This window comes from Calliphora vicina, chromosome 5 (genome assembly GCF_958450345.1).
Source record: "Calliphora vicina chromosome 5, idCalVici1.1, whole genome shotgun sequence".
NCBI classification, from domain to species: Eukaryota; Metazoa; Arthropoda; class Insecta; order Diptera; family Calliphoridae; genus Calliphora; species Calliphora vicina.
Genome location: NC_088784.1, coordinates 107,133,615 through 107,158,173, shown reverse-complemented (window position 1 = coordinate 107,158,173; position 24,559 = coordinate 107,133,615). Strand labels below are relative to the sequence as shown.

Here is a 24,559-nt window from a genome sequence, read left to right as displayed (position 1 = left end):
GAAGCACGTTCTGTAACATATTAAACCGGATAATTAATAACGGTAATTTGAAGTCATCCACAATTCCATATCTCAGAGTTCTTGACAACTGATTGATCCAGAGGTGGTTCTACATAATATGAATCACCTCTGGATCAAACCCAAGAAAAAAGTATTTGAGAAGAAATAGCATTGCCCTTTAAAACACCACAGTCTACTGATAATCTTGCTCTGATTCAACATTATTTTAATCACAAGTTCTCATGAGTTTGTAATTAATTGGCACAGTATTTTCTGTAAAAAGGTCCAGGTCCACAAACACTTAATATTCCTTTCTCAATCCACAGAATATTACTTCAATAAGAAAACAACGACATTCCAAATAACATTTTTTCAACTTTGACCTCAACATTGCTATTACAAAAGACAGCAACCAAAGAACAAGATGGATGAGATTTAGTCTGAAGAGAATCTATAGACAATAAAGTAGACACATAGAGACGAGACACTAAGGACATATTTAAAACAAATCAATTCTAATTAAAGTGTTGACACTATCAAAACCAAACTCTGACAACCAACGTCCTTCAGGAAGGTAATGATTGTCACAAAAGCAGAGGAGATATACGGTTCAGTCTGATTATTATAGATAAGTGAGGGAGGCAGAATGTTTTCCGCGCTTAGTCATGGACATGATGAACATGTTGTTACTATACTGCCAAACTCCGACAGTTACAACAAATCACAAAGTCTGTCGTTGTAGATCATCCAGTGCAGGAGGATCCTTTCCTTCACTTCTGATCGGTTATTGATACGATGCAATCGTGCTGTGTTTATTCTAGGCTTGTGGTTTATGTCTCAATTGTGAGACAAAATGAGTACGATCTGAAGCTTTTACCTAGGTATACGTTTAAGATACAGCTACACAAGCAATCAAGTCGAATCAGTGAATCATCGAACTCAATGAGAATGGTGAAAACTAGATCAAGTCCGGATGCTAGTGAAAGTACTAGATCCCAACCTGTTGTATTCAGATAATGCAGCCTAATATTTGATATCTCAGATAGATCATTCAGTATATGTTTATTTAGAAATCTGTATCTCCATAAAAGAGAGTATTCACAGATGAGGTGAATAACGGTTTTTTCCTTCCCACGACCCAGACAGCAGGTTGCATGTTTACCGATCGCCCAGTGACCCATTAACACTGCTATTAGCTTCAAAATGTCATTCCGGTTTCCATTCAAGAATTGTATACTGTGACCCTCATTGTATTTTCTGGCACTTATCAGCCTTCTGAGGGTAGTGTGAAGATTTATTTCCTTCTCTGATCGGTTCGTTTGCCTTTTCATTACCCTAATAGACCCAAAGCGATTCATTATATTAAAATCTATTAATTATATACCCCATATTCATCAGGCGCGGATCAAAGGGGATGAAAAAATACCCTCCCCCCAAAAAAAAAATTACTTTATTTCTCCCCCCAAATGGGTAACCTGGATCCATGTCTGATATTCATGAAACAAGATGGTCTTCGACGATCTAGATACATATTCTACAGTGTAGAATCTACACAATCAGGTCCACTTCGTTAATGCAAGGATGTAGAAACAAGAGTAGCTTTTCACCAGTTCGAAGCCAATTTGGTTGCACAAAATATTCTATATAATAAAACTAAACTCTGACTCACAACCCCCGATATAATCATACGTCCAACTGATCCCTTTTACACATTTTTCGTGTTTGTTCCAAAATTGTCTTTGCTGAACTTTAATTAAGGCTTCTCTCTCCAGCTATAAGCAAATCTTTCCTTTGCAATACTACGATCAATTGCTGCTTTCTTTCATAACTCCATCAATGCCATTTTTAAAGAACTTCATTCCCATTATCATCATCTCTTTTTATGACATCATTCAAATTTATTTTCTTCAAGGTGTCTTGTTATTTCTATGTAGTTTAAGTACTTATGTATTTTTTCTGTACATGTGTTCAGTTAAGGTTTAATGAATTTTTTCTTAAAAAAAAAAACAAAATAGAAACAAACCATTTTATTAAATTTATAAAAAATCAACTATTTTATTCGCCTTTCTAGTGGTGGGACGAAATAATGGACATCTTTAATGTGGTATGCAAATTTTGCTAATTTTTGTTTAAATTCTTATTAGTATTTAGAGTTACATTATTTGTGAATTTTTTATAGAAAATTATTTTGTTAAAATTTAATTGTTAACAAAAAAAATAAATTTTCTATGGAAAATTCTCAATTTTCAAAATATTTTTTACCCCTTAAAGTATTTAAAACTTTATATATCCCCCTTACAAAAAAAATACTTCCCCCTAAATTGTATGTTATGAAAAGAGCCTTATTCAGGAGCCTTATTTTCAGTATAGTTTTATTTTATTACAATAATATACAAAATATTTGTCTTTACTTCAAATTTGCTTACAAAAGTGGCTAAAGGAACATTCTGATATTCGTTCATTTTATATAAAACTAACGAATAATTATGAAACTTTACGAGTAAGTGTTCAAATCAAGGGTTTCCTTCAACGATTTTATAACTTTATCAAATAATATCATTAAATATATCTATTTATTTGCAATAATTATGTAAATATGTTATTTATTTTGTATTATACTAATATTGTTATTGTTTTTCATATATATTTAGCAACTGGATCAGGCCAAGCTTTCTTCCAATTACACTGAAGGAAATCTTTCAAGGTATTTGAAATTTTAAAGATTTTCTAAATCTAAAAATATTATTTAATAAATTTATTTATTTTTTAGAGCATTGGCCAAAGAATCTGGTTATACTAGTGACTCAAATCTAGTCTTCCGTAAAAAAGAACTTCCCCCAAGTAGTCCTTTGAGTCCCGTTGAACAGAAACAGGCCTACAAAACCGTACAAGCTGGAGGAGAACCTCCACTATTTGGCTTCCGCAAACCAGCCCCTGAAAAATCGAAAGGTTGGTTAACTATTTTATTTACTTGTTTTATTTTTGGGGTTTTGGATTTTAACTTAATCATAGGACCGCTACACTAACACATCAGTAACACAACTCAATTACACACTACACTAAACGATATTTGTCATGTAATTTAGAGATTTATTAATGTAAATTATGGTAGTATATGAAATATTTTAACAGTTGCTTTGATTTAGTTAAATTAAGGAAGTTTTAAAAGAGTATTAATACATATATTTACTAAAGATTTCTGATACAAATACCCACTACATCATCAAGCTGAAATTTATATCTATATATGTTTTCAAGTTCCCTATAAAGAAAGGTTTAATGAAGGAGGGAGGAAACTAAAATTTTCGACAAGGCATCGGGCTTTATCCATTCCAGATTTCATCTCCGATTACAAAATTGTTACTATTGACTGTATGACTTAAAAATGCGGGATTTTTTCAAAGTTTTAGCTTTTATTTTGAAACATTTGTACAATATAAATGTATTCAAAGTATTGACCATTGTTAGCTATGACCTATTCCCATCTTTCTGGCAACATATAGATTTCGATCCAAATGAACTGCTTATCTTTTTAGGCCAAGATCGAATCAAACCAATTTCGGATACTCTATTCTGAAGTCAAGCGTATCCCAGATAGGCGGGTGAGGCAAAACTTCTCCACCAACACCGAGTGTTGCTCGCTTCAAACGAATCAGTTGCGTTCGATACAGGATCCATGTGATGGTCTGGCAAGATTACAGCAGCTCATAATAGATAGGACCCTTTTGTTCCCACCAAATACAGAGCATTACCTTATATATATGTATATATGTTCCTTTCACTCCCTGGTTCCAATAATCTCGATCGTCGGCTCGATGCTTGAAATCATTCCACTTCATCCGCAATCTCGAAAGCTCTGTTATTAGTTGTCACTTCCAGGTATGTGCTGGTCTCCCAACTCGTCTGCTTCCCTGCGGGCTCCAGTCTAAGCATTTCTTGGTTGATATCGTCTGGTTTTTGGAGGGTGTGAACTATCCAACTCCATTTCCCCTTTATTATTTCTGTTTTAATAAGCAGCTGGTTGCCTCCATCCAAAGTTGTTTGTTGGCTATTGTTATATGATAGAAAATCCGTAATATTTGCGGAGGCATTTGTTGAAAAACACTTGAATTACCTTATTGCCATGGATATTTGGCTTTGGTTGGTTTGCAGGCTTCACGTACGATCTCTTACGCTTCGGGTTATCGTAATGGATCAATTTTTCATCGCAGGTTCGTTGCAAAAATGATTTTATTTTATAGCGTTTAAGCATCATTTAAGACACACACAATCGTCTTTTAAGGCATCACAGCTTCAATTCGTATGGTATCCAATTTCTGTGATTTTGGATGTATCCTGCGTTTTGAAATTGCTGATTGAGTAAGCTCTTGTTGAGTTTGACAACAATCTTCATGGAGTAATGCGTCCAATTCTTGGTCTTCTAACTTTTTTGGCTGACCTGAACCGAAAAAACGTTGAAACCGATGGAACGCGGCACCTTTTTTCCAATTAATGAAGTAAAGCAAAACTTCCCGCATATGGCGCTCTATTGGCACAAAATTCGACACTTTCGAAGAAGAAACAACTTTGTTGTTTACGCTATAATGTTCAATAACTAGGTGAGAATAAATGACAGATGTGAACCCTTCAAAATGACATATTAAAAACAAAAACCGCGTTCATAAGATTTTTTGTAAATCCTGCATTTTTAAATCTTACACCTAATATCGTTTTTGAGATATACTTTGTTCAAGGACGATTTTCTAAGACAAATGGATTTCTAGAAAAAACTTTAAATTCTGACATTCATTAGCAGTTCTATCCAATTCAGAAGCGTTTAGGATCAATAATACTTTATTATCTTCTGTTCTTATTCCGATAACACAGTTAGTTTCCTTATGTCAATACACAGATCCAAATGAGTGAGACTATTCCCTGCGTTTCTATGGTAAAACCATGAGTTTTATTGCATTTAAGATTGTTATTTGGGGATAAGTCTCTGGAGAGGTATCACTTCCGTTGTGTAACAGTAACTCCAACCGTCCTGTTTTATAGGAGTACATTTAATGCCAGTTAGGTCACCCACAAGACCGAGTTGAATGTGTAAGTAATCTGGTCCTCTTCTTCGCTAAAACCAAGGCTCATCTTCATGGCAAGAGTGACACAGTGACCTTTAAGACATAGTTAGAGCATTCCCTCTCAGCATGTGAGTTTGTTGTCCCATTTCACCTGTTAAAGTTCATACAAATTCCGGTGGATCACCAACTAAAGGAGTAAAATTCCAATCAAGAGTTCGATCATTAACTCATTCATCATCAGTAATAAAGTTATCGGGACAGTTGTCATTCTATCTACTTCAGTGACAACCGAAATTCGTAGGTATATAGAGATGTCGAATATACACACCTTATAGATTAGCAAGGCAGCCAGGCTATCAGTAAATATATAAATGTGCACCGTCACACGATAATACCTTTGGCAGTTTACCTCTCTTCTAATCCTATACTCCATCAGTACACTTCAATTCCATACTCCTCCACAAAGAGGGGTGCTTTGTACATAAAATGTTATGGAAATTGGTGTATTCGAATGATATTAGGCCAGCTTTTTTAGTTTCTGTACTTATTTTTTTAGTGCATTGCGATGGATGAAATAATATTTTAATCCAAAGAATCCAAAGAATGGTATACCCAAGTCAGAAGTCTAAAAACTTCTTCTGCATTAATTACTCAATTGACACCTAATACTCTTTTAAACAGACAAATAAAAAAACAACTGTTAAATACTTTATTTCAAACTTCTCTTAAATAACCATTGTTGTTGTTGTCATACTGTAGTTTTGAAAATTTACCATTCACTAACTAACCCGTCGTAAATCTATAATAAACAACAATTCACTAAAGATCTAATTGCTTTCGCAAGGTAAGTGTACTCGACGTGTAAGACGTCTTTAAATAAAGAAGTTTTAAAAGATAAACAAATAATAAAATAAAAGCTAATGGATAATTTAAATACACACTTCGTCACTTAAGTTGGAAGAACAATAGTTGTCGTAATGTTTGTTAAACAAATCACTATTTATCTTAAACTACACAGTTAAATCACCAACGTTGAAAAATTTCTACCACCAGCAATAATTATGAAAATGCACACAAGTCTTTAAGAAAACAGTACTGATACAAAGTACAATGTACATTTTTTCATTTTGTCACATTAAGGAAATTGAAATCAGACATGTTTCCCGAAATTCCCAAAGCCCTACCATCTTTTATAGCTGTGGAATCGAAGAAGGAGAAGACTATACCGCCAGCACCACCAAATCGTAAATCTTTGTATGCTAAATCAATGGTTAAAAAACCTTCCAAAGGTATTCCCATACCAAATAGTTCGTCGTCTAGGCATGAGAAATGTTTTAAAAGACCTGAAAGTCCAACCCTAGGAGTACCTAATAAGTATGGAACAATTACTTTGCGCAAAACTATGCGTAAAGCACCCTTGTGTCGTTCTAAATCGGCTGGCGCAGTAGCATCGCTTATGCCTCATGCTTCAGTAGACAAAATTACTACCTTGAGAAAGCAAACACATGTAAGAGCCACCAGTCCTCTAAGAAAGCCACCACAATTATCCTCATCACGTCATACCAGTCGTAGTCCCGTAGCTTTTGGTAGATCCATATCCAAAGAACGTACTTTCGCCGAAGAGAAGAAGAGGTTGGAAAACTCTTTGCCTTTAAATCGTTTTACTTTTGAGGCCAGCACAAATATTTTAAGAGATCCTGCTTTGAAATCACCACAGGATGTCAAGAAGGCTGTGCGTACATTAGCAGCGTGCGCAGTTCATCGTAGTCGCTCGGTGCCACGTTTTTGTACCGGTTGTCGTAGCCAAGCTCATTTATATGACACACATCCTTCTGCCCCTAGTTTTTATTTACCAGAAGTAAGCCATTATGGTTACACCGAATGGATACGTTCCCCTTTTGAGCACCCAAACACAGAGAAAAGAAGAAAAGTGCTTAAGTCACAATCAGCCAAATATTTAGCCAAAGCTAATTCAAATGTCAGTTTAGCAGCCAGTAATTCTACATTTTCTTTAGGCCAGTCTCCTCCCATAGTGCCCCCGAAAACCATCAATGTTAAGACCACCAAATCACAAACTCCTTCTAAAATATGCAAGAAGTTGACAAAAGATAAAACTAAATCCAAAAAAGCTAGTAACGCTAAAAGAGAAAGCAAACCCCAAGAAACCATACAGGAAATGTCTTATGTGTGCCAGCGTAAATATACTCCCACTGTTACTGAACCGCGAGCAAAACCTCAAGATTTAAATCGTAATATAATGTTTGAGGAATCATTTGATACTTGTATTTCCACAGTGCGTGATAAAACTCATTTTTGGAATGACTTTAATATGCAGCAATCAGCTTCTCTCCCTTATGCCGGTTCCAAAAGACATTTACCAACCTACACTGCCAATGTATCGGGTCATAAGTCCCGTAGTCTTAGTCCCAATCGCAATCGCTTGCAGTCAGAAGAAAGTAACCAAACCTTAAACGGAGATTCTGGTTATATCGAAGCTTCTGAGTCCAATATGAATAAAGAAGAAAAGGAATTTTCTCCCACTAGAGAAGTTCGAGTGCCACCTTATTTAACTCGTAATGTTCGCTCGCCCTCAAGACGTAAAATTGATAGCTGCCGCACCAATCAAACTAACAAAGTTATTAGAGCCAGCAGCTTGTCTAGTGCTGAAGATCGTTCTAAGCGCGGTCTTTATCTATGTGACGAATTAGCTCATAGCGCTACTTCTCTAGCATCCAATGATCGTCATAGTCCTACTTGCCGTTATCTGCACAACTCTGAACGCTTTGCAGAACTCAATCGTTTTTATAGTACTCTAGAACGTGTGGGACAGTTGGAGAAATCAACTTCCAAAACAAATTTCAAGCCCATACGCAAAGAAAGCGAACTGCTGGATTATGAGGAATGGCGACAAGTGCGTTTGCATGAACGAGCCGAAAAGGAATTGAATTATTTAGTGGGCAAACTCAAACAAGAGCAACAAGCCCAAAAATTTCTGTTTTTGCCTAAAGATGTAAACGATGTTAAGTGGCGCAAAGAGTATGACCTAGGTTTGAATTCCCGGGAAAAATCTGTGGAAGACTTGAGAGATAATTTTGAAAGTATTAATTTTTTACAAGATTATATCGATCAAAGAAATAAGCCATGCTGCAATATGAAATATTGGCGACGTAATACTGTGGCCGATTTGGCTCAAAGTTTAGAAGAGAAATTTCAAAATGAGGCTACAACTGAATGTGATACTTCTCCCTCAAGGGAGACCCATTTCAGTGAACAACTAGTTAGTACTTTGCCAAATGATCAGATACAAAAAATCCATCAACAACTAAATGAAATTTATTCGTACGACCAAACTCAGTCATCGCCAAACGATGAAAAGTTTGTGGTTACAGTCGAGCACAATACTATGCCCTCGTCCTCTCAGGCTTTAAGAGTACGTTGCAAATCTTCTATTACCAGAGATGAGTTACTGGGATCAATACTGAAAAAGAAGAATGCTTTAACTAATATCAATTTAAAGAAACACGATAACGCAGTTGTTGAGCAAACCAATGAAGAACACAAAGCTAGACAAGAGGATTGTCCAGACGAACCCCCAGAAATACCACCAGCCCCCAAAATGGGCTATGAAGAATGCTCGGAAAATTACCAAACTCAGGCTACACAATCTGCTAAGGATGCTAAAGATATTTTGGAGAAAATCAAATATTTCGAAGAACGTAAATATGAAACGCCCTCAAAAACAATCTATCGTGCTCGTGAAGATTCTTCGCCTGATGAGGATGAAGTTATGAAACTAATAGAAGAAAAGATGCGTTTGAAACAATATCGGGGCTACAATCAACACAAGGAATTAAGCAACTCTTTAACCGATTTATGTGGCATTTTTGGAGAAAAGAATTCGTCACGTGTAAATTTTCACATGCTCTCACCCCAACAAAGACCACCAGATGAGAGCCATGATGACATTAGCGAAACTTATCAACATTCCGAGGATTATTCTCCCTACAGTAGTTCAGAGTTCTTGGAAACCTATTGCCATTCACGCAGCATATCGCCACAATCACAATGCTCTTCCTATTTGCAACGTGTAAATACGGGAGAAGTACAGAAAATACGAGACAAATTTGAGAGTTTGGGTTACGAAAATACAAAATCCAATCATTTTTTTGGACTACGTAAGCTGAGAAAGGTGCGCAGCGACCCTGAAATGAATACCAGCAAATCAGAGTCAAAAGACGCCTTAAGCAATGGTGATGTCTCCTGGATAACGCATAAATTTGAACTAAAAAATAAATTACTAAAACCCATCAAAGAGGAGACAGAACCCCGAAGAAGTCGCAAACGTTTAATGTTATCGCCGACACCAATGACCAACCGACTTATGCCACACATTGATAGAATAAGTAAAACTGCCACTTTGGGAAATATTATAACAAATAAACAGGAAAGGTGCCAGAGTCCCACTAGAAGCCTAAGCAGCAGTAGTGGCATTGTGGAACGTTTAAAAGTGCGTTACGAAACTCAACAAGGCAATGATATACAAAGTCAATTGTCACAATCTTCGCCCGATATAAGAGATATCAGAGAGTATATACCACAATATTTAACAGCTAACTGGATTGCTCATAGATATCCCAGTCCCACTCACAATCACAATCCCATCGTTAAGCCTGAGTTACAGACTAAAGCCAAGAAGATTAGCTCCTGTGGTCATTCGTCCACCAAAGTAAAATCATCCAAATCCAAATGCATTCATCATAAAAAATCCAAAGACATTTTCGCCAATCAAAAATTCGATCCTAAAATACATACACCCAAAGCCCGTTATGTACCCGAGGGAGCAGAAACTAAAAAACAATTACCTAGACTGCAATGGTCCCCCCTGACCCCAAAGCGAGGACTTGCTGTAACATTTCAAGGTTTATTTAACTAATTTAACAATTAAATTTAATATTATTTCATTAAATTGCTTTCATAAGTAGTTGATCATCATCTTAACAAACAAATCGAAACTTATACTCGTAATGCATAATATTAACGTACATGAGGGCATTGGGGAAAGCATTGAGTGCTCGATAAAATATGGCTTTAGTCTTTAGAATTTAAGCTCTTTTCAATTACAATCTGAAACTCATGCATTATTTTTATCCTTCTTTTTATATTTATACCTACATTCACTCCCACACAATTGGTTAAAATTTCAAAATTGTTTTGGCCTAAAACAGATTATGATTTTCCGACCCCACAACTTCCACCACCCCCCAGGGGTGAGTTACTTGAACAGAGAGCAGGTGAGTTAATTGATAAATACATAAATAAATAATTTGTAACTATGGAACATTTGTAATTTGAAGATTTAGTTCAATGGCCAACAACAACAGTTGGTTTTGAAAGATCTATTTACAAGCAATTTTGTGTGTTTAAGTAAACTGGAACAGTTCAATAGCGGGAAACCCCATTCATTCATTCATTCATACATCTTCTGTTAAGTTCTGTAACATGTAATCGTTACACTCGATTTAAATGTTCGTAATTGATAGTGTGGTCAAGAAGTAGGCCTTAGTGGTTGCTAGTTGTTTCTTTAGCAAAACCTCTTGAAATCAATATACTAAATCAATGAGTCAATCAAGCATTGACCTGTATTTCTTCGTATCCAAACTGCGCATGGCGCCTTCAATGGCTGCCGCGAAACAAGGTAAACATACAGAAGCGTTACTATGTTACCTTTTAGTCATAATAAAAACAAACGTGTAAAATATACAAAGCGCAACGCTAATTTGTCCACTAAACTAATTATTTTAGTTCTAACTTGTTTAGTTAATTTTATGTAGAAAAATATAATAAAATATTAAATAAAATTGTGGCAAAATCATTAAAATGTATCATAATAAACAAACTCCGCTCTACCAACAAATGGAAGGGAATGGAGAGACGGTAATACACAGATTACCCTCTACAGCTAATGGTGTTCCACAAAGATTGGAATTGAGCAATTCTAATTTAACACAAAAAGGACCCGAGTATCTGCATCATCCAGCTCGTTCATTAGAATTCGATAAAAACTACAGTGCTTATTGTGACATAACCAATTGCGGCAAACTACTGTGGGTCTATAGAGATCCACACAAATCACGTAGTTCATCGGCTTTAGTGCCAGAATACACAACGTATGACGTTGATATTAGAACAGGTCAGCGTAATCTTCCCTATACACCACAGCCTAGTGAACGGCAAGCCTATTTGGCAAATCAAAATGCCATCAAGACAGCGCTTCCATTAGTAATGAGACAAACTAGAAATGCATGTATGTTGAACACATATTAATTGTAAATATTTTATTTATTTACTTACTATTGTAGAATTTAATTGATTTATTAATTATTTCAGCGAGAGATAGATAGAGAGAGAGAGTGATGTTTAAAACAAACTTATATAGTTTATTATAAATATTAATTAAATATTAATGTATTTATACGGGCAAAGTAAATAGTATCTACATCAAAAGAAAATAAGATAATTTCTGAGAAATGTGTGACAATTGAATGCTTGGTTTGTTAATTTAATTAAGTATTTTGAAAATAAGTTTAATTAATAGTGAAAAGATTTTAAAATTAAATTGACACACATCTATGGTAATCATTGTTCTTTCTTTCAATGCTGTTAAATATGTAAAAAATTAACTACTTTTCTAATAGCTGTTGAATTTATAAACAGAACATTTATGCACATGTAAACGTTGACACTTAAGAGGGCGATAGGGGCTTTTAGTTTTTCCTATATGCAGGCAAGTGCACCCAATATTAAATAGTAAACATTTTAAGTTTGCTATCTACGATAATAAAGACTTAAAAATTTATTTGCAGGTATAGCGCCGGCTGCAATTTGAATTCAGATATTTCACTTATTATAGTCGGTCAAGGCCGACCCACCATATCCTGCCCTACACTGAGTAAATGAGCAAACACATATTTCTGTTACAATTTCAATCACTTTATTCGTGAGTGATTTTCGGAGGTGGGCCTTGTATGGGGGCTATGACCAATTATAAACCGATCGCCATGAAACTAGGTTATAATAATTTTCTGAAGTGGGCCATATATGGGAGCTATGGTCAATGAATCGATCCGCACAAATGTTTATACCCTTCTCAAAATAGATGGAGAGTATATTGACTTTGTCATACCGTTTGTTACATATCGAAATATTGACCGTAGAACCAAAACTAATATATATTCTGGATCCTCCTAAGATTATAAGATGATATAGATATGTCCGTCCATCTGTCTTTCTGTTGAAAATACGATTGGGCCCAAACAAAAGGAGCTAGCTGGCAAGCGTGTTGATTATGCTGCAATCCTGATACAATTTTGCCGAATTTAGTTCTAAGTAATCTGAAGTTAAGCATTCATAATTGTCTTAAAATAATTAATATCGTGATGATATTAACATATATGAACCTAAATGTTTCTACCAACTTTTATGAGGATGGGTCCATAATTGTCCCTGTCTCCCATATAACCGCTATATAACATATTAAGATTCGTCACTTGTTTTATTGGGTGTATTACTTAAAAATACGGGATTTTTTCACATTTTTAGCTTTTATTTTGAAACATTTGTATACAATAAATTTATTCAAAATATTGGCCATTGTTAGCTATGACCTTTACCCAACTTTCTGGAAACATGTGGATTCCGCGCAAAAAAAACTGTTCATCTTTTAGGCCATGAACGAATCAAGTTCTGAGAGAGCGTTCTGCATCGATTGAAACAAATAATAGTTAAACTGGTACCCAGTTTCCCTGCTTTTGGATGAATTCTGCTGCTCGCAAACGTTTTGAAATTGCTGCTTGAGTAGCTTTCAATGATTTTGTATGCTCTTGTTGAGTTTTACATCGATCTTCCTCCAATTTTTGATCTTTAAACTTTTTTGGCAGGCCTGGGCGATCTTTGTCTTCCGTGTCAAAATCATGACTTTTGAAACGCACAAACTATCTCCGGCACGTTGAAACCGATGGAACACATTCACTATTAGGTTCGGTGAGCATTTTTTTTCAAATTAAAAAAGTAAAGCAAAACTTCCCGCATATGAATTTGACATTTTCGAAGCAAAAAAAAACTTTGTTGTTTACAATATCAGGCCTGTCACAGAATTCCATTCCTATCGAAATTGGAATTATTTCCGTATTTTGCTTCTTCTTCAGAAAAAGTAAAACGAAGATTTATTTCGGAATGAAACCACTTTCAGTTTTCGAAGTGGAATTAATATTTCTTTGTTTTTCTAAAACGTTTAATCAATTTCAGCACCAAACACTTCACTTTTGTTTTAATATAAAAAACCATGTCAAATTAAAATCAGAAATACAGAATTATTACATATTTTTGGAATTAATAAATTACACGGAATCTGAAGAACCTAAAGCGAATTCGATCGGATTAAAAACTGCGGAATTGGAACCATTCCGAACAAAATGTGTGACAGACCTGTACAATGTTCAATAACTAAGTGAGAATAAATGACATAACCGCATTCAAAAGATATGCCAACAAATAGAATAATTCAAATTTAGAGCAATTCAAAATTCAACTATCCCACCAAAATTTATAGTTTTTTTTTAATTTTATTGCGTTAGATCAGGATTCATTCCTGTAGACTATTAGAAATTGTGTTTCTAAGAAACTATTAGAAACAAAAAATATTGTGTTTCTAATAGTCTAAAGGTTATCAAATTAAATTTCTTTCTAACAGCCTTTTCTCATTTCAATTTGTGTTTAGTTTAACAATTGTCTGCTAGTAAATTAATGAAACAATTAGTTGAATATTGACATCACTGTTGTGAGATTTTTACTCTACAAACTTGTATCTTGTTTTTGTACTCTTTGCATTTATTGGATACGTTTTTCAGTTTTTGTGAAAGCGTCTCTCAGAGTCTTGTGCTGGTTTTGTTTGTTTATCATTTGAACATGACGTGCCAAACAAAAAATAACAGAGTGCGAAAATTTTTAAAGTATAAAATCTTGAAATTTTGATTAATTTGTTTTTTACTTAAATAGAATTTTCAGAATTTAAATAAATACAAATTACATTTCAAGTGGGCGTGTCACCTCCCAAACAAAGTAAATATTTATTATCGCTTTTAAGATAAAAATAGGCTAGTTCTGAATAGTGGGCGTGTCACCTGCCACGCAAAGTAGATATTTATTATCAAATATCTAGAGAACTATTAAAGTGACAGTGTTTGTATGAGTTATTTTATCAAAATAGTGGGCGTGGCATCTAACATACAAAGTAATAATTATTATTGAATATTTGTAAAACCAAGTCTTAACTTTTTTAAGATGAAATTGGGCGGGATCATGATAGTTAGTGGCCGTGGCACCACACAAACAATGTAAATATTTTTACGCAATATCTGAAGAACTATAATAGTGCGAGTGTCCAAATTTTGAATAGATTGCTATGTTGACAGAGTCCATTGTTGGGCTTAAAATTGGTGGATTCAGAACAGTGGGCGTGGCAGCTTAGATATTATTATGCTCCAACTTTAGATTTCAATAAAAATATACTGAATAAATTGATTTAAAATTCGTTGAAATTATTTTGACAATATGACAATAATAATCCGAACCCTGATTTCAACTTGTAGTTACACAAAAGAGAAAAGAGAACGTCTAATTGAAATTTAATAAATACAAAACAACAAAAAAAAATACAAGCTAAAACTCACGACCAAACTTAAGACACAGTAAAGGCAAGATATTTACGCCAGATCGTTTAGTTTAGATTGATCTGTTAAACAGCAAACTTCAATACGGCATTTTTGAACAATTTCAGTTCGTAGTATTATTCCGCGCAAAACGAACGTGTAAAATTAAATATTTTCTAATTAAACTATATATTGTCAAACAAGAGAATATAGCGTGCAGAAAATAAATAAATAAATACTACTCACTACTTGTTATCTAATAAATAGTTAAACAAATAAATAAAAATAGTTACTTTATCAATTTACAAATATTTTGTGTTGAATAGAGAGAAGTACGAAAACAAAAATTTACAAAATAAATAAATTAAAGTACATAATTATGTAAATAAACAATAAATCAAATAAACAAGAAAAAAAAATAAATAAAAAAGAAAACATACCTCTAAAGTGAAGATTAGTTATTACAGACGTAAAAAATATTAAAAAAAAAAATGCCATAAAGAAATGACTCGTAACCTGACAGTGAAAGTGAAACTAACTCTAATACTCACGCGTAACAGCAAACAAACTTTGTTTAAAACGTGAATGAAAAAAAATAATAATAAAATCATAAAGAAAACGCACCAAAGCTATGAAAACATACAAATAAAAATGTTTGCCATGAACTAGAATATTGAAATTTAGCCAATCATGCATGCTATTTATGTCAGGGATGGGTTAAACTCGTACTTAAGTACAGTAAATCAAGCACAACAACAGCTTGGGAAATATTTACATTTGAATATATATTTTTTTTCGTATTTTTTTTATATTTTTGAAGCAGTTTTTAAAGCCTTACTGTACTGAGTGCAGTCTGGAGTTGGATTTCTTAAGAAACAAGTATTTAAAGTAGTTCTTCTGTTTAATCATTCTCAAAAATAAAACTAAAAATAAAAAAATAACACTTGCACAAAAATAGGGAAAATCCAAAAGTAGACGGGTGGCTATACTTACTTTACATAGTACTATATGCAAATTGTTGCAACCATTAAACTTGTCTAAAACATCTTTAGTTTTAGTCTGGAAATTAAATGTAAAAACGATCACTTAGCAAACAAGAAAGTGAACTTGAACTTGAAATATATTTGTTTTTACATTATAAAGAAAAATACACAGCAAATAATGTTGTGTATAATAGGAATTTAGTGATTATTTTAGGGATTTAATTTTCTCACTATTTCTTAAGCGATTTTATATACAGAAAACTAAAAAGTTACAATGCAACTAATATTTACATTATTTAAGTTGACATTGTGACCTCTGTATTTGTAATGAAAGTAGTAGTTTCATTGGTTTTAGAATAGTTATAACTAGTTACTTGTCTAACCCAATGTAAATAATGCAGGAGCTATGACCCAATAAACACTAAAGAACTAAAAATTCAAGCACTTAAAAATCTTGCTAGAATTTCACTGGCATTAAAATATGTATTACATTTTAAACTTGAAAGATATACATATGTATGAAAATTTCAAATATTTTAGAACATAAAATATTTGAGTTGAATTCAAATTTCAATTTTACTAAATAATGCTATTTATATAAAGTGTAATACAACTACATCAACAAGCACCGAAGTCCCAAAAATTCAAGCACTTGAACATTTTGTTGATATTTGAATGCAAATATAATATGTTTTAAACTTGAAAAATATTTGAAAAAATTTTTAATTTATGTCTGCTTTTTACTTTCGAATGCTATTGATATAAAGTGTAATACAACTATAATTGAATTGCTTGACTATAATTCAAGGCTTGACTTTCAACTTGAATTCCAGTAAAAATGCTTATTGGAATAATTGAATTGCTTCATACTGGACTCAAGACTAGAATTAAACTTACTTTCAACTTGAATTCCAGCAAAGATGGTTATTGGGCAATATTATTATTCGGACAAAAAATAAGGAAGATCACCCATTATATATTAGCATGAGGTTCTGTAAAAGAGCAACCTGTAGCTAGCTTGACCTTCTAATTTTGAGGTAGACAATGACTAATACATTACAAAATACATATGATTAGTGATTGGTAGTAAATATAGTGGCAATTGATCCTCAAGCTATAACATCTTCCTAAAATACTCCACTCAAAATATTAGACTGACCCAAATAAATGCATTGTAACTTTCCTAGCATATGCTGGTAAGATATTTATAATCCTGCTGCAAAGGAATTAAATATTTGCATATTTATTATAACGGTATCGAAATCTACATAAATTATCCTTTCACCAAATTCTACTTTAAAATAAGAAAAAAAATGTTCAAAAATCACACAAAAAAATTTGGGTGAAAAAATTCGGTTTAACATTTTTTCCCTCGATTTTGACCCATTGAGGTCCGACTTACTATGGCGTTATAGGTAGTTGCAAAGGTCGTTAAAATATCTATCATTAGAAAATATAAAAAAAATAGAGGTTATCCTAGTTTTTTCCTTACATCTCAGCCATTTGCGGGCAGATTCTCGATTTAAAATACCAACCGAAAAAAATTTTTTTAAACAAATAAAAAAAAAATTTGGAAAATAAAAAAAAAATTTAAAAAAAAAAAATTTCCATAAAATTTGTTTCACTAATAAATTAAAAAATTTTATGTTTTTTAAAATTAAAATTTTATGTATAATTTGGTGAACGGTATATAAGGCTAGGTTTACACCATGATTTTTACAACGTCGTTTTTTCTTAAATACGATGAATTTTGGTTTCATGTCTTTTTTTCCAGGGTTTAATCGGTTAATCTTCTTTATTAAACTTCAAAATCAGGAAAAGAATAAAACGGAACAAGAAGAAAAGAAATTAGTATAAAGAGAAATCTAAAAAAAGACACGAAAAACACAAATCGAGTCTATTTGTTTACCCCCCAAGCTTCTCTACACCTCTCGCCTACAAACAAAAAGAGACGTTGCAAAAGCAACGTTGTAAAAATCATCATGTAAACGCAGTGTAAGATTCGGCACAGCCATACAATAACGTAAAAATACTGAAATTGAACCAAAATCAAGCAATTTGATTTAAACTCTTTTGTGGACAGAATAGTAGGTCAATATTAGTGATTTTTCGTTTATTTAGTATTTTTAGTTGGAATCAAAAGATTGCTATTTAAATCCGAGAAAATCGGCCTACAAATGGCTGAGATATAAGCAAACACCCACGACTTTTGAACTATTTTTGATCTATAACTGAATTAAGCCATTAATATAGATAATTTTGATATCTAATGATCGATATTTTAAAGACCTTTTCAACGACATATATAACACCATAGTAATTCGGAACTACAATGGGTCAAAATCAGGAAAAACATTCTTTAAGCGAATTTTTTTTTTCCCAAAAAAAAAATTTACCATAAAATAATTTTTGGTGGGAGGGGGAATTTTCTTTTTCAATCCCTTAGATCCGCGCCAGGTCTGTAAACTACACGAATGACAATAAGAACAAAAATAAAAATTAATTGCTGTTCAGGTTTATGTCGATCAGTAGTCTAAACGTAGTAGATTATCTGCTGAGTGTGTTTCTTCCGTTGACTTTCTTTGGGTTACAATTTCTTGTTGCCATGATACAATAATTGTAGAAGGTAGAATCACTAGGGAGAGTTTTCAATATTTACTCCTATAACGTCAAACTTTGATTTTTTGCATATTTTTTCATATTTTCTTTTGTTTGACGTTACAAGAATTGTATTATATAATTTATATTCTATTGAGTGTACCTTATATTGTTGTGTCATGCACAGAACTATAAATTATTTTCTTAATTCTTAAATTTTAATTTAGAAATATAATTGTTTAAACTTACACAATTGAAGAAGGCATATTTAAAATTTCCAATAAAAAATATGTATCTGCAAGGCATTCTTTCTCTAAGCAAACGTTTTAAACGAATTATTTATTTGTTTTTTTTTTCAATTTCAAACAATTAACAGAACAATTTCTCAAAGTAGAGAATTATTTTAGGTTCAATATTATTTAAAAAAACTGTGTCTCTTAATCAATTCAAAATTTGTATATGATATATTTTATTTCCCACAATTTATTTAACATTTTGTTTAATTTCAAAACAAAATATACCTATAATTCATTGATAATTTGTTAGTTGTTTTCTTTCATAACGACTTTAATTAATACAAATATTTGTATACAAGCCTATCGAATCAAATAAAGATGTGACTTTAATCAACACCGAAAATATTTATACAAACAAACCGAAAGTTATCAAAGTAAGGCACACAAAGCAGTTAGAGCATTAGACAGATATACATTCATCAAGTCAACAAGACAGCTGGTCAGACAATGAGAGTTATATGTTTTGAATGAATAAATTATATGTGAATATGTCTGACGAGTATCAGCTAATAATTTATACAGTAATTCATTTCAATGTTAATAAACTGTTATCGGAAGCTCGCATTTAAAAACAAATAAAAAATTATTTAAAAAAAAAGAAACATAAAAATAAACGATTTATAATTTCCAAAAGAGTCATCACCATCACCATCATCATCATCAAGTCAGCCAAAGCCACTTTATTTATTAGTAAATCTTGAGAGTTAGTTGTCTTGGCAGATTTTATATGTACTCTTCTCTATAAGTTTGAAAACTAAATATTAGGGTGGACACAAAAAAAATATTGGGGATGTTCCCATGTAAAATAAAAGTTCAATTCATTGTAAGATACTGTTTCTTAAAATGTTGGTCCTGGATTCAGTATTTTGTGAGCTGGGTCAAAGGATAAAAATGTACAATTTTTAGGTTTTTATAACGTTTTTAATATTTCTAGCAAAGAAGATCTCTGAAAGTCACTTTTAATGCTATATATGAAATTATCGAAATTTTGTATTGTTTAAGTTTCTAAATTCGATCTAGTTCAAATTTTATTTGAATTTTTTGAAACCCATTTTCTTTCCGAACTGATATTAGCTATTTGGAGTATAACTTAAAAATACGGTATTTTTTAAATTTTTAACATTTATTTTTAAACATTTTTACAATATAAATTCATTCAAAGTATTGGCAATTAGCTATGACCCTTACCCATCTTTCTGGCAACATATGGATTCCGAGCCAAATGAACTGCTCATCGTTTGAGGCCAAGAACGAATCAAACCAATATCGGATACTCTGTTCTGAAGTGAAGCGTATCCCAGACAAATGTAATGCATCGATCGAAGCAATTAGTAGTCGGACTGAGCACGGTCTGGACTATAAAGCGGGTGAGGTAAAACTTACCAAACACTTTTTTCTAAATAGTTTTTAACCGATCGTTGTCATGATGGAATAATACGGTTTCATGTCTGGCTCCATATGCTGGGCATTTTCGGCTTTCTTTAAACGATTCAGTTGCGTTCGGTACATGTTACCTGTGATGGTTTTGTCAGATTTCAGTAGCTCATAATAGATAGGACCTTTTTGGAGCCACCAAATACCGAGCATTTTCTTAGCTCCATGGATATTTGGCTTTTGTGTGGATTCGGCTGGTTGGCTGGTCTTCAATTACGATCTATTACGCTTCGGGTTTTCGTAATGGATCCATTTTACATCGCAAGTAATGATTGGGGGCAAAAGTGATTTTCTTTTATAGCGATCAAGCAGAATTTCGGACACGTAAAATCATCTTTCAAGGTTTCTCCACTTCATTTCGTATGGTATCCAATTTCCCTACTATTGGATGAATCCTGCTGCTCGCAAACGTTTTTAAATTGCTGCTTGAGTAGCTGTCAATGATTTTGCAAGCTCTTGTTGAGTTTTACAACAATCTTCATGCAGTAAAGCCTCCAATTCTTGGTCTTCAAACATTTTTGGCTGGCCTGGTCTTTGTCTTTACCGAGTCAAAATCACCACTACTGAACCGCAAAAACCATCTCTCGCAGGTTGAAACCAATGTGCTTCAGCAAAACTTCCCGCATATGACGCTTTATTGGTACAAAATTCGACATTTTCGAAGCAGAAAAAAACCTTGTGAGAATAAATGACAGATATGTAGCCTTCAAAATGACATTAATATACTCTACTTATTGTAAATTATTGAGAAATTATCTTTCATTTCAGTTTAGGAACATCGACACCTAAATTGTTCTCCATACCAACGGGACTACCCTACTATATATAGTTAATATTGTATACACACGAGTACAATAGAAAGTAACTTTAACTTTAGTTTGTATTGTTTTGTTTTCACTTTAAAGTTTATTTACTCCAATTGGCTAATTAAGTGAACAAACAGATTACTGCAGACACTAAATATAATGATCATTTCGATTGTAGTGCCTCTGCCCGAGTGACTCAAGTAGAATGCAGAGGTTTGAGTGTGTGTGAATTTTGATTGCACTTGAATGCTAAATAAGAAATTAAATAACAACAAAGAGAAAACGAAAAAAAATACGATTTTAATTACAATAAAACTAAAGGAAAGACAACTTAAAGTTTAAAAACAATTTAAAAATGTTTAAGTTGAGATAAAAGGATATGTATGGGGTATTCCATAATGCATAATTGTGAAGTTTGTTAATGCTTTTACCAGGGAAAATTTTTCCTTTTCAGTTTTGCAATATTTAAATTATAGTTCATACTCAATCTGGGTTTTTTAAAAACTATTTATTGTCTTTAGATTAGATTAAAACATAAACAACATTTCAATACAATTCAAAACTTTAAAAGCGACGATAAGATTGTGTTTGAATAACCAATAGACATTTATGCAATACATTTATTTATTTATTAAAGATACCATACACATATCTTGAAGTGAACTTATGTAGTAACATCTAACGTCATAACTTAAGAATGTTGCTAGGAGTAATCGTATTAGTAACAATGTAAATTTTATACCTAAACAAAGACAAACAAATCACAGCGTTTGACCAATAAATGAGTCATTTTTTTTAAGTTAGTTTTACATTCATTTGTTCATTTAGAATAAAAAAACAAGCACTAATCAATTTATTATTATTTCTCTGCACAGTTTCTCCCAATCGTTATTATGAATCGGACGTAAATATTCATTTCAAAACACCCGTACGTCAAGAGTTCAAATATCCCTTGTCGGAAGAAGATTTAGCCATACGCCAGGCGGAACATATGCAAAAATTGTATCAAGAGGAGAGACGTCGTAAATACCTGCAAGAATTACAAGATATGAATTCACGTCGTCATACGGACAATTTTACGCCATCACAAAAATCCCCCATACCCCTGAATCGTTATGATGATTTCCCAGCGGATTTGGCGCCAAAAACCGCTAATCAAGTCAAGTCCATAGCCAGGGCTCTATATAACTTCCAAGCACAGAATTCCAAGTGAGTAACTAATAGGGGATTTTCTTGTTTTTAAATTAAATGTTGTAATATTTAACTATAATTTATTTATTATTTTTGCAGAGAACTGAGCTTTAAAAAGGGCGATATTATTTATATAAAACGTGCCATTGATAAAAATTGGTATGAGGGCGAACACAATGCCATGATTGGTTTATTCCCAGCTAATTATGTGGAGGTAAGTGGATGGAATGACACAATTCCCTAAGTTTATTCTAAGACAAGCAATGTCGACTTGGCATGTTTTTATCAACATGTTAAAACAAAGCTGAACAAAGCTCGATTAATGGTAAATTTTTCATTTTATTTTGTTCATGTTCTAATGTCGCGTTCCGATACCTAAATCATCGTTTGTTATCAGTTCTCCGTGATCGTTCTAATAAAGTGTCTTTTATTAAAATCCAAATTACATTTTATTTCGATATTCAGAGAGTGTCGCGTTCGCGATCGTAAGTGTATGTGGCACAAATAAAGATTAACAGCTTTTATTTTAATTTTGTTTGTCTTAATAGCTGCCTTAATTATAGCATAAAACATTAAAATTTCTCTCTTAGTTTAGGAGTTTTTAGACTTTAAATTCATTTATAATTGATAAATTATGTGAATTGTATTTTGTAGTTTATGAAATTTTCTGTTTAATTTACTTGACCAATCGGTATTACAAACATGACAGACAAATATGTCACGTTGCTAATATCGAGTGAAAAATCACACTAAAGATTGTAAAACAATAACCAATGCAAACATTCCAACAAGACAAAACTCTCAATTGATAGCTGCTTTATTTTTTTCACTTCAAAGGCATACGAATGTCGCGTTCGGGACCATATACATAGCTCCCTTAATTATAGCATAAAATATCTGTTTTAGTTTAGGAATTATATCACTTTAAATTCATTATATAGAGGAGTAAATACATCCGATTAATTATAATTAATAAATTATGTGAATTCTCTTATATATAAAATAATAAATACGAAGTATTTAGTAGTTACTTAACCTGATATGTCACGTGACAAATCATTCTAAAGGATGTGAAATAAAAACCAATGCAAATATTTCAACAACTTTCAATTCGTAGCTGCTACATTATTCTATTTTAATTTTTAAAAAAGTTTTTTTAATTCCAATTCGCTGATTTTTTGCATTTTTTAGATATGCTTCCAATACATATAGTATATTGCTAATACATATGTTGTAAATATTTGTTTTTTAAGATTTCTTTATTTGTTTCACTTCAAAGACGTACACATGTCACGTTCGGGACCATATACATTATTGAATTATGTCCTTATACAAATTCCGGGAATTCTCGGTAATGAACAGATTTGTTTAATATTTCCCGGGAATAGAAAACTTCCAGGAAATTTGGAACCTTAATTTATATTGCGGAGGCAAATTAAAATGCATAGTAGGTAGTAAATGTCAATAAATATTAATAATTTGTGTTCCTCAACTTTAATAAACTATAAATAGGTATAAAAATATTAAAACATACCTTCACTTGTTTTTATTTTAATCCGATTAGAAACATGCTTATGTTTGCGTTTTAACACTTTATTTCAAATTTTTATTTAGCGATTGATTTAATTGTATTTAATGACTGGACAAATTAAAAATCACACTGATTTAGCACAATTTCCCTTACTTTCTTTAAACAAACGCACTTTTTTACTCTTAAAAAGGCAAACAAATTAATCACCTTATTTGTGATTTGTTTTATATTAAATTTCTCGTCATATTGATGTATCAGATATTAATAAATACTTAAGTAAGTTAATTATTTCATTACTTTCAATTGAATTTTGATTTATTATTAGTGGCACAAATTTACTTTGACATTCTTTATTGTTTACTTCTTATTTTCCTTTATTGTATTCTAGAGAAAAGAAAAGCAACACACTCTCTCATACATACATAAATACAAATGCACAACAACTAGCTTTTACTTTCTTTGTAATATTTGCCAAGAAATTTGCATTGGATTTTTAAACCTATTATGGTTTTATTTCTTTATTTTTGATTAGAAAAACAATCATTTAATATATTTATAATAAATAACTTTTAACTAACTCGTTTCAAACGATTTTTTACACTTGCAACAACAAATCTTATTAGAAACACTTGTTGCTTGCTATTTTTGTGCCCAACTACTTCCATAGGAATTCTTTTACTTTATATTTAGCCAATATAATATTAAATTTATAATATTTATTTAGTTAATTAATACTTTCAACACTTTTTGTTAGATTTTATTATTATTTTTGTATTTAGATAGAGAAATTCACAATTTTATTAAGACCACTTGTTTAGAGCGCGTAAAATAATGACGCATACTGACATCTATCAACAAAATATGACAACTAATGAAGTGTTGCCACTCTAAACAATAAACGTAAAAACAAACGGAAGGAAATAAGATATTTTAGCAAAAATGGGATGCCACAGAGT

The 24,559-nt window shown here is 32.3% G+C and overlaps 1 protein-coding gene across 23 annotated transcripts in view; it reads left to right on the top strand.

The window, feature by feature from the left end:
• CAP (Cbl-associated protein) overlaps positions 1–24,559 on the top strand; it is a 91,710-nt gene that overhangs the window by 65,224 nt on the left and 1,927 nt on the right. For 19 of the 23 annotated variants that reach the window (XM_065513991.1, XM_065514009.1, XM_065514010.1 and 16 more), the window contains 6 exons: positions 2,072–2,104; positions 2,652–2,704; positions 2,771–2,949; positions 10,283–10,348; positions 21,757–22,090; positions 22,172–22,286. In XM_065513991.1, the coding sequence (XP_065370063.1) occupies positions 2,072–2,104; positions 2,652–2,704; positions 2,771–2,949; positions 10,283–10,348; positions 21,757–22,090; positions 22,172–22,286 (780 nt within the window). Of the gene's footprint in view, positions 1–2,071; positions 2,105–2,651; positions 2,705–2,770; positions 2,950–10,282; positions 10,349–14,955; positions 15,097–21,756; positions 22,091–22,171; positions 22,287–24,559 lie in introns of those variants that run through there. The other 4 variants (XM_065513994.1, XM_065514000.1, XM_065513996.1 and 1 more) reach the window with 3 other exon arrangements.